General features: G+C 37.4%; 1 protein-coding gene across 2 annotated transcripts in view; it reads right to left on the reverse strand.

Moving 5' to 3' along the window:
- Positions 1–7,353, reverse strand: part of yap1 (Yes1 associated transcriptional regulator) — a 33,230-nt gene extending 25,877 nt beyond the window's left edge. For both annotated transcript variants that reach the window (XM_059564863.1, XM_059564862.1), the window contains exons 1-2: positions 6,737–7,353; positions 4,032–4,267 (exon numbers count right to left, since the gene is read on the reverse strand). In XM_059564863.1, coding sequence (XP_059420846.1) covers positions 4,032–4,267; positions 6,737–6,937 — 437 coding nt within the window. In that variant the 5' untranslated portion in view covers positions 6,938–7,353. The remainder of the gene's footprint in view (positions 1–4,031; positions 4,268–6,736) is intronic.
- Positions 7,354–11,973: the final 4,620 nt, after the last annotated feature.

Raw genomic sequence — 11,973 nt, forward strand, 5'->3', positions numbered from 1 at the left:
CCAGCCCTACTGTATAATTAGACTGGTTTCAGATTCATCTGACCTGAATCAGAATCATTCTTAGGAGTTTACATAAGATGTGCAAAGCAATAGAGCAAAACACATGGCGTCTTGAGACATATTTTAAATTTTACTATTTTTAACTTGACACACTGTCTTAAAAAACAACCCCCAAGATTTTCAAAGACATCTGGCTCTTCTTTCAGCTCCTTGAATTTGATAGGGGGTCACAGAGGTATGCTCACTACAAAAATGAGGAATCGTTGACAAACCATGTCAACTTCCTGTGGGAAAGTTATCCACAAACAAAGCAAGGGTCAACAACAAGACGCTGAATAAAATTAGTCTGCATTTCTCTTAAACCCCAAACAAAGAGAGGTTAAAAATTAGGGGAGATGTTCATTTCAGCAGTGACAAGAGACTGGGTGAAGTTCAAACGGTGCCACTCAAAAAGGTAGCATTGAAAACATCACAATGTTTGCTTAAAATTTCCTTCATTTTTTTTTGTCTAAGAAGAACGAGAACTACCAGACTTAATTTGGAGCCAAGTTCTCATTGTTGGATGCATTAGCAGTTGCGACATTTCCAAAACATCAGCCTTGGTCTTCTTGTGAGCCGTCTGCAAAAATGGCCAGTTACCCTTCCTCAACCTCCTTTGCACAATTTCTGGAGACCTGGTCCAAATGAAGCAGATGTTCCTCTTCTAAACATATGATTTTAAAAGCTCTCCATTTTATCATATCATAAATTGGAGGCTAATCATGTTTGTCTAGAAGTGAATGGTCAGAGGCTCACAGTTCCAGACATCCCAGAAACTTTGTATTCAAAAATTCAATCCTGATTCGGTCTTAATATAGCACCTATTAAATAAATGATGATAACTTGAATGCGACTTATCAAAAAGACACAATGTACTCCTTAAAGGAGCTGTATGTAAGTTTTTTACTCTAAAGCATAAAAATACCATAATATGTTATGCAGATATTTAAGAAAAATGTTAAAATAAAAGGTGTCATCTGATGCTTTTTAAAAATATCATTATTTTGTGTATTTGGTGTGAACAGAATATGCTGACATGCTTTAATGTACAAAAAACATTATTTTTCAAATACTGTACATTATTGCAGGTCCTCTATGCCCCGCCTCTCTCAGATGCGTTGTTTTCTACAAAGTCTCTCCTTCCAACAAGGGCAGTCTGCTCTGATTGGCCAACTGACCCAGTGCATTGTGATTGGCTGAACACTGCAAGCACTCGTCGGAAATATAATGCCCCTTTCCATAATCGTGCTTCATCTTTCAAAATAAATTTTAAAACGGTTAATAATGTCCTTAGTTTTACCATCAGTTCAAGCCTGAAAAGGGAACAGAGTGGCATGACAGACACAGTGATGAAGTTCGTATGTGTTTGCAGTACACAAGCCATGGACGGTTAAGACAGCTGACTCCACTGTGCGCTCCATTGTACGCGCACACACACACACGACACACAAAACTCCACAACAGTCAATAGCAAATATTTAAACTATAATAAAACATACTTACAGTAGCTGATTTAGAAGTGCCAGATTGTCGTAGCAAAGTCAGAATTACCTCCTCTCCTAGGTTCACGAAACAGTAGTCCATAAAATGCGTTGCTGTTGTAAGCAATCTTAAAGATTCCTAAATGCATCTACTTTCGTAAGGCCAAATAAAGTGGTTTTGCTTTCTCCTAGATACACACAGCATCTCCCTGACATGACTGCTCGAACACTAACTGTGGTTAATGATGCCACGCCTTCTTTCTTTACGTGAACATTTAGGCGGCATTACGCAAATTTTCCACATAGTGACGTAGACATGTGGGGGTGTGCTTGAATGAGCCGTTTTGGGGGGGGGGGCAGTGTCTTAACTTTTATAAAGAATATCTCCTTGGATTTGAGACTTTAATCTTTGCAAATTTACAGATCTTCTTTATGCACCGAGTTTGTAACACTCCAAAGAGAAAGGAAAAATTTAAAATCGCATCATATGACCCCTTTAACATACTTGTTTATCTGAAAAACAATGCTACAGTCAGTTATTATCCTTTGAAAATGTGCGTTCCGAGCCGGAATGTCGGTCTCTGTTTTGGTTTGTGAAGCCCACCCACTGGCAGTTTACCCAATTTTATTTTGACCCCCCCACAGTGCATCTCATTTCATTTATTGTCAAGTGTGCTGGTTCGTGTTGGTGTCATCAATCTTCCAACCTGCGTGCATGTCTGTCTGAGGAGGAGGGGCCGGGTGAAAAAAAAACCCTCTACAATATTTTTAATTTGGACTGCAATATCTAGTTCAACCACTCTGTGTCAATCCTACATACAGCACCTTTAAATCTCCCCTTTTAACTCCTCCTGTCCTGTGGACAGACTTCTGTGGTCAGGCAGATGAGTTTACCAGGCCGGCCCGTCCTCCACACATTCTGCACTGCTACACAGGGCCTTTGTTCCCCTCTGTAACCCAATCCACAGAAGCACCAAGTACCCACACACAGACAGAAGGAAAGCTTGGCACACAGGCTAACACACTAGCAAAGACTAGGATATATAAACCAGCTGGAAAAAAATATTGGTAGTTTTGATTAAAAATAAGCTTTCATCTGCACATTTAAAAAACAAAAAAAACAAAGCGATTTTCATAATGTAAGTATCAGCTGGCAAGTCTGATGTCACACACCACCGTTTTTGGGTCCAAAAACTCCATAAATCTCAAAAGGAAACAACAAATGTTGCTAAAATATACTCACACAGTGTTTTATAATACTGCTGAAAAATCATGATTGTAAATTTCAACTTTAAAGGTATGGCGTTATTTCCCTGTCAAATGTCGAGAGCGCATTATTGTAGCGCGAAAGTACATTAATATAATGCGTGAGTGCGAATCTCTCTGCTCGCGCGTGTAATATAATGTGCCCGAGCGCGAATCTCTCTCCTCGAGTGCGGAATATAATGTGCTGAGCGCAAATCTTTCTGCTCGCGCGGGACCCGGGCACGCGCTCTCAGATACATGCTGCTCTTGTAAGAATTTTCTCTGGGCTCACTCAGAGAGTATGCCTCCACTTAAAACGTGTTCAGTGCAATCGCGAATCTCTCCTCTTCGCTTAAAGTAAGCGTGAATGTGCTTAGACTGTGTCCCGTGCGTTCGCGCATGGCCAAGTACTCTTCTCTTCGATTTCTTTCTCTTTGCTCTTGGCATAAATACTGTCAAAATGGCAACAACCAATCAGAAATAGGCTTCAACAACTGACCAATGAAAACGTGACATTGTACATGGAATCTTATTGGTTGATATTGAACCACACATGGAACACATGGAATAAGTTCACTGAAGTTCAATCAAGACGATGCATTTGACATATTTAACATCAAAACAAATAAAACTGGTTACCTGAAATCGTCGATTTGGTGGATCCATCTCGGCTCGTCTTGATTGAACTTCAGTGAACTTATTCCCAGTTCCCGTGCGCGAGCTGAGAGATTCTCGCTCGGGCACAATATATACCGCACGCCGGCAGAGAGATTCGCACTCGCGCATTATATTAATGTACTTTCGCGCTACAATAATGCGCTCTCGACATTTTACAGGGAAATAATGCCATATAAAGGCGTTTCAGTTTTTGAATTGTCAGACAGTGAATTTTTTTTTATGAATTTTCTAAGTATATCTAGGACGGCGAGACAGAATACTATAGTTTCCATAAAGCTTAGTTTAAATGTATGATATTAAAAAATTGTGCTCATAAATGGCTGAGTGACTGGAACAGAGTAGAGGTTTAGACCCGGAAACAGTATTTGATACATCACAACTTCAAAGCAACATTGCAAAACTTTCTGTCCACTAAAATTCACCTTTGTTGTAAACCTTTATATGTACCGAGTCTTCCATCTTTAAAATGACTGGGAGCACTGCAAACCTGACCCCAATCTGAAGGGGAACAATGCCTTATCAATTTAAAAGACTTAAAACTAAGTTGACATAAACATCAGATCAAGCATTACAACATTAACAACTCACTTTAGGAAGTATCTCTGGCCTGAAGGGGTCTTGGCCATCTCCCAGCCTGGGGGCAGTGGCACATCATCAGGTATTTCGTAAGAAGACTGGCGGAGGTGCTGAGGTGGGGCGTTTGCTGGACCCATGCTGCTCAGGGTGCCAGGAGAAACTGCACCCAGCTGCAGGGAGGCGGGAGAGGAGTGTGCCCTGACGTGCTGGGGCGTGAGGGTACCAGCAGTACCTGCATCCGTGCTGGCCTGTGTACGGATAGAGGATTATCTCAGCATAAAGACGACATTTAGATTAGGATTAGATTTAAAGCAAAAATGCTACAAGCAATAAGTCTCTTAAATAGCAAAGAGACTTATGTCTAAACCTTAATAATTCAAAACACTGATGAAGTCACATTTACAACACAAAGAACATGTATACACACACACACACACACACACACACACACACACACACACACATACACACACGTTTGTTTTTGTGAAAAGTGGGGACATCCCATAGGCGTAATGGTTTTTCTACTGTACAAACTGTAGATTCTATCAACCTTCACCAACCCTACCCCTAAACCTAACCTTGTAATACCTGTGTCATACCCATGTCATTATACAAAGTTGTGTCCTGATATGTCACAAAACAAGAGCACACACACACACACACACACACATATATATAACAATGATTCTCAACCTACATAACTCAAAGATGCCCTACTGTGAAGATCATATACTAAATATTTTAAATAAATTTTCCTCTTGTACGTCTGCTGAAATTATAACAGAAACTAGGGTTACAATGCATAAAAATTAATCATGAATAATTTCAAAATGGTTAATAATCACAATAGTTGTTAAAGCATTGTTTCTTACGCTTTTTGTTTTCTTTCCTTTCATATATATCAAATGTTTTCTTGATGCCTTGAGTCCTCCACATGTAATTTTTTTGTTTGTTTTACCATAAACCATTCTTTGTAACTCTAATTATTCTAGCTTATGGCTTTTTAAATGAAACAATCTGTTTTATTTTCTGCACTGAAATTTTTAAGGTATGTGAACTTTGGAGGGTTAGTGAAGTATGGAAATGATTCATTTCTTTTCCAGTCAATAAAGGGAAAGTCAAAGTGCGTTTGAACTAGAACAACAACAACAGCAACAACGTAATTCCGAAAGCAATAAAACTCCAAAAATGGAAACGTAAAACTGATTAAATTTACACAAGGGCACAGTTATCCTCTTGAATCATAGCTAAGTGTTGCTTTCATTAGTTTTATCAGATCATTTTACAATAACAAAAACTTAACAGACTGATGCGGCCCACGCTGCAGACTTTAGGAGGAGCCAAGTAGGAAACAGACTGTCCTGGGGCAACTTCTCAGGAGAACTCAACACATGCGCATGCGCGAGATGTGATTGCAAAACCGAGTATAGTCGATTACTTTTGTTGATAACTTATTATTATTATTTTTTTTTCAATTAAGCTTAACAGGTTACGTATTTAATGTATCTTCACTCATGGAACAAGTGCTAGAAATCAAAGACTTTAAACCTCATGGTTTATAAAACGGACATCAAAGTCCAAATGTAGCCTACATTAGGCATGACGTTTCATCGAAAGATACTTTACTTTATTTAAAAGTAAAGGTCAATGATGTAATCGCAATGGACAGAACACTGGAAAGTATATTTTTGTTGAATGAAGTCCTATGGTCTGTGTTTTCCGTCGGCTGTTTAGAATCACAACTAGCGCTGGCCGAATCGCAAAAGAATCACTCATTTGAGTCGGTTCTTATCAATGAACTGTATAAACGGATTTGCAAACGATTCAGTCTGAATCATTCCAATATCACACTTATGAACTGAATCGTTTGTTTCTGAGAGAAGTTACTCTCCGTAAAAAAGTAACCGAATGCTTTATAACGCAGAACAAAAAGCGCAGAATGAAATTAGCAAAGTTTACCTGCCATCAGCTCAAAACAAACATGGTAATAAATAGTATCTTTTGAGAGAGACTTGCACGCAGCTTGAATGACTTGTACAGTCCGTCAAGACATTTAAAGCCACTAAAATACGAAAAATACAGAATGATATGACAAAGTACCACGTACTACCATCACTTTGCCACAATGGTACCTTTTTTCCACTTCATCTAGCGTTAGAGGTGAATAAGAGAGATACAACTGTGTCCTTCTGTAATAGATCAAACTATGTGTGTTTGTTGCAGTGTAACTTAACGATACCTTTCAGTTCAGCTATTTTTCCACTGGAATAGTTGATAGCTTGCACAGGAGTTAGTCTAACACTGGTTAAGAATAACACATTTCTAAAGCATTGCGATTTTTGTGTTATGTCTACTTTATTGATTTGTATTATATATAAGTATATATATAATATATATTATATATATAATAATTTATATTATATATAAGTTATGATCATTATTTTTTTTTACTTTACTGTCTTATGGGGATATAGGTCTGTGTATGCACGTTATTTATTTTTTGTTTGTTTGTTTGTTTGTTTCCCCAATGCAACACTTACTGTTCTTTGTTCCTGCAATAACAAACCTAAAATGCTAGCGTTACGACACACTAAACGGCCTCAGTACACTCAAAAGAGACTGAAGCGTCGGGCTGAAGAGTCGCGTGAAACTGTACAGTGGCAGGCGCACGGAAACTTTATGGAAATAGTTTGTGGTTTCTGTGGGGGTGGCCTTACTTGTCTGGAGTGGGACTTTGGCTCTGGCGGCTTGAAGAATGAGTCTGGCAGCTTTCTCATCCTCATCGGCACGGAAGGGGGGCTGATGGCGTTTTTCGGGTTCATCACAGCATTAAAGAGAGCCTCCAGATCGGTCTCGGAGTCTCCCCGAACATGGACGATCTGATGGCCGGCAGGAGGGTTGTGCTGGCTCGGATCCATGACTCCAGATGAAACTGACCCCTTCTTTTTATCCGACTGAGATGGTGTAAACAGGAAAGTTGACTGCAACCATACAATGACTAAAAATTAAATCCAAGCAGCTCAAAGTCGTTTTCGGTCCGTCCACTTTTATTAATTATCCAAGCCTTGCGAAAAAAAGTAGGCAACGGTGTGCTTTTCTGCTTCCCGAGAACACCCCAATAAATGTGGAAACGCGCATATCTACTGAAGTTTCTCGTTTAAACTTCTTCTGAAGTATTTGAACTCTTTAAATGTGCTGTCCGTTTGACTTTCCCAGAAGTTTACGGCTCCTGTAACGCAGACATTGGTAACGACTGTACTGCGCATTGAAAATCACAGCCTTCTCACTAACCGAACTAACTTTTTTTTTTCTTCTTCTTCTCTCAACTTCTGAAAGTTTGGGCAGGACATCAAACTTTATGAGTCATGTGACCGCGGATTCGGAGGGGCGGGGCTTAAGCAAGAGCCTTTAAAGCTACACGATTTTCTTCTGTGCGGGGCCCATGGATTCAGTAGGCTACATAAATATTTATATTTCAGTGTTTTGAGTACGATTAATAGAGTGCTTCTATATCTATTATTGTCTTATATATCTGTATTATAATTTATTCCAAGCTAACACATTTGAATGCATATTTTCATGTAGCCTATCATCAAAAAGGTTTATTATGATAATAAAACAATCATCATGACACTGCATTTATTCTTATATTTAATAACAAAGTGGTCATTCAAGGATTATCTGTGTGTTTTTATGGGGTGTCACAATTTTTTATTCATATTTAAGCTATGCCATGAAGTGTCACTCACCACACGGAATAAATCTATCTCATTATACAGAAATACACAAGTGAAGTTCAAGCGCTCGCTTATTTATGAATAAAGAATGAAATTGTCTTTCATTATGTAGAAAGCCGCAGAAAAGTAGTTCTATGCAGTTCCCATAATTGTTATGTAAATGAGCCCTCCCGGGCCATTGAGAAATCATTTTGTCAAGGCTGCAGCTTTTTTCCCATACATTTAACATTGAGTGACTGATTATGAACCCCTTTTAATCCCCTGCGGGAACTGTAAGGGCATGATGAATGGATTTAAAAAGTTACTTTGTACTTTTCTCTTTTAACCAGCCAACCAGTATCCAGCTCTTACACGAACTGTCTCTGCAAGAACCCATATATAATTAACCACCACATTATGTGTGTGGTTTTTGTCAATGCCCTGTCATTTAAATCCTTCTCTAAATTATCTCTGTATTAAACTCTAGTGATCACGAAGTGAATGTAGGGGAGACCAGGGAGTTGTTAGTTGTAACACCATCATTTAAGAATGGTGTGAAATCATTACTTGACCATCAACCTCCTTAATAGCTTTGAAGGTTCTTCTTCTTTCTTTTATCAATGAAATTGTTAAAAGTGAAATAAGTGTGGTGTTAAATGACGGTATAGGCCTATTTATACAATTGCTTTGCACAATTAAATTGGATTACCATAATTCCAGCATAAATGATAATGTCCATGTTTACTTAAAAAAAACTTATCATTTAAAGGAGTTGGAAGGTTTGTTCTCTTTGTAGCCTGTATTTAACATTCATTTACAGAGTGTAAAGTTTAATTGTAGATTTTAAATGAGCTTTATTTTGCAGCAGACAGATACTTAATTATATATATGTATGTATGATAAGTTAAAGATGTTTAAACAAAATTATCACTGGTTTGCCCTACAAGTTTCAAACTCAGATCAAGTTTTCTTTTGTATTTCAGTGCAAAATCTTACCGTCTTTTTTATTTTATTACAGTATAGGCTATTTGAGGGTGTTTGCAGCAGTACTGTAACTTGACATGATACCGATACTCTAAATAAGTTGCTGTGTATTTATGGTCAATGGAAATATGTTTCTTCCTCAATTTGATTGTCCTGTTTGCGCATGTGTGAGATCATTAAAGAGTGGTAAATATCCTGAAATGATTGAGTCATTATTTGAGGTTTGTTCAGGGGGGCTACCCTGCCCGACCCTGAGGGAGACCACCCACTTAGCTGTCCTGAGAGTAACTCCATCATTTAGTCAACATGTCCCAACATCTTTGAGCCTGTGACAACTGTTGACATCAGAATTACACGAGAAACAGAAGTGTTATTGAAAAAAAAAAAAGATTTGTCAGTGGTTTTAGGATTGTAAAACTGTAGGCATATAGGAACATATAAATGATTTTAAACATAAATATAATTCTCCTCCTATGTTATAGATCACTTGTAATAAATGGGGTAATTCCCCATCTTTTATCTTTTAAGATGAGACAGGTTATTTGTTTTGTTAATAATCCCCGTTATAATACGCATAATGAAGATAACAGTGGAAATGCTTCCATAATCCTCATCTGAATGGAAATGGGAGCGTTTGTGCGCCCTCTATGGGTCAATGACAGTTAAGATGCGATTATTAGACATTATATTATGTTTACATTGAGTAAATTTTTATCAATGTTTTTTTTTTTTTTTTTGCAAACTGTTCCTTTAAGCACTCTTTAAAACATTCATTTTAATAAACTTTTTATTTAATCACGGTGTAAATGTTTTTGTGTTCATTTGTAACTTCATCCTTTAAAAATATTTTAAAAGCTGATTAGACTTCATATTGTTAAGACATAACCAACTCTTTCATGTAAAAAAAAAAAGAAATTTCTAAAGGTAGAGTGCTAAAGTGGACGTCTGTACAGTTTGCCATTCTTTTGCATGGCTATGACTGCAGTTATCTCATAATCCCCAGCCTACTATGTGTGTGATGGTTTAATAGCAATGTTTTATTGCATAATATGAACATCTTTCAAGAGCTGACTGACGGCTGACTGCTACTATTATAACGAAGACAAGGAAATTGCCATGCCCTTTCTTTTTTATGTACTGTATTCACTTCACACAAATGTATATATATATATATATATATATATATATATATATATATATATCAGAATGATAATGGACCTCAAATAATTCGACTGTGTCCCAAAGTCATTTTAGGATTTTAATAATGAACCACACCCAAGGTTATAAATGTTTTGTTTTTAGATTTTAGGTTTATCTCTAGTAGTCTCTTTCTGTAATGTAATTAATCACCCATTCTTTATTTTAGCACCCGGATGATGACAGAATAAACGACTGCTCATATTCCAGCATAAGTCGTTCACATTGATCAAGAGTGAATGGTATGTCCAGGTTTTTTTTCCCTCATCGCTATTGTTGTAATGTCTGGGAATCCAGAATGCGCATCCATCAACAGAAACATATATTAACTGCTAAACCATATTACAGATGCTTTGGATTAAAGTTGAACCGCGGTCCCAGCGCGTACCGAACCGTGTGCAGTGAACCAAACGGTACGGTTTTTTTTCAGCGAACTGTGCCACCCCTTATTTATATATAAATGTTAAAAAGATAACTGTCACGTAAGATAACGAAAGAGCAAAATGTTTTTAACACTACATGATTCTATGTTCTCACACTAACAGTAATTTTGTGTGTATAAAGTGGAAACATAACATCCGCCAGTAAAGGAAAGTGAAAAGAGAAATTTAGGTGAGAAACTGCCCTTTAGACAGTACAGTACAGTACAGATACACAATGAGTCGAAAACCTGTTCAGCAAGTGTGCTCTTGCAATACATTTCAATTTGTCACATTTCAAAGAGGGAAGGTAATCTCTGCCAAATTCTTCAAAGATGCAGGGACCTCCTCCACCCGCTGCAACAAGCCAAGGCAAGCTGACCGGAGAAGAGACTGCACCCTTCCCAGAAAGCCCTGACAGAAAGAACAGTGGCGAATCTCAAACCACACAAAGCACGATGGTGTTTTTCTTTCTCTTTTGCATGAGCGGTTAAGTAAGCATTGCTATCCTGTAAGCCTGCTATCCAAGTTAATAACTGAATTGGAAAATTGGCAGTGATTAGCGTAACACATCAACCAATGTTCCCTCGAAGAAAACTGAAAGCTGGGGTTCTTGCTCAAACGTTCACGTTTGATCACGTTTGTTGCTAAACAATCAAGAATGCTTTTTTTTATTATTTTATAAATGATGAAGGCACACATATTACCTTTACCTTAATGATGAATGGATTTTTAACATGAAGTGGCTTTCCATTTTAAATAAATTCGGATTATTTTCTACTCTGTTCATCGAAGAATCCTGAGAAAAATGCATCATGGTTTCCACAAAAAATAAATAAATATATATATATATATATATTCAAACAGCACAAATGTTTTCAACATTGATAATGAGAAGTGTTTCTTGAGCACCAAATCAGCCTATTAGAATGATTTCCACAGGATCATGTGACACTGAAGACTGGAGTACAGCTTTGAGCAGAAAGGTTACATGACATGATGACAGTTATAGGGTGGTGATGGCAAAAGAGCATCAGGAGTTTGACTTCGTTATCCTGCAAAGCCTGTGCGGTGAGTCTCCAATGCACTGGAGTAATTCATAGTTACTCAAAAGTCACTGTCACACACCTAGATAAGCTTTCCCATACATGTATACACTGATTACACACACACACACACAAACACAAAGCATCACTCACACAGATCATAGGCACACACATACACACGTAAAACTCACACCCAGAAAAACCTGTCATGATTATGCCACACATACAATGTAAATCTGTATCCATTTTATGCTTTACTGACACTTGACTTGACTTGTTACACAAAAAGCCCTTTATCCGGTCTTGGCACAGAAAACAAAGCAAAACAAAACTTTTTTTTAATGCAATTTATTTTTCTCCAAGAGTTAAGATTGTTTAGAATAAAAATACCAATATGCATACATTAATAATATAAAATGTATATGAAAATATATAAAGAAATGAATATATATATATATAAGGCAAACAACACATTCTTGTAAAATGCTTTATGTCACAAACGTAATTTATGGTGGATTGCCAGAATCATTTCACACATATTACACCTGATTAAAGGAATAGTTCACTCAAAAATGAAAATGTACTCACCTTC

The sequence above is a fragment of the Carassius carassius genome, chromosome 13, assembly GCF_963082965.1.
Source record: "Carassius carassius chromosome 13, fCarCar2.1, whole genome shotgun sequence".
NCBI lineage: Eukaryota > Metazoa > Chordata > Actinopteri > Cypriniformes > Cyprinidae > Carassius > Carassius carassius.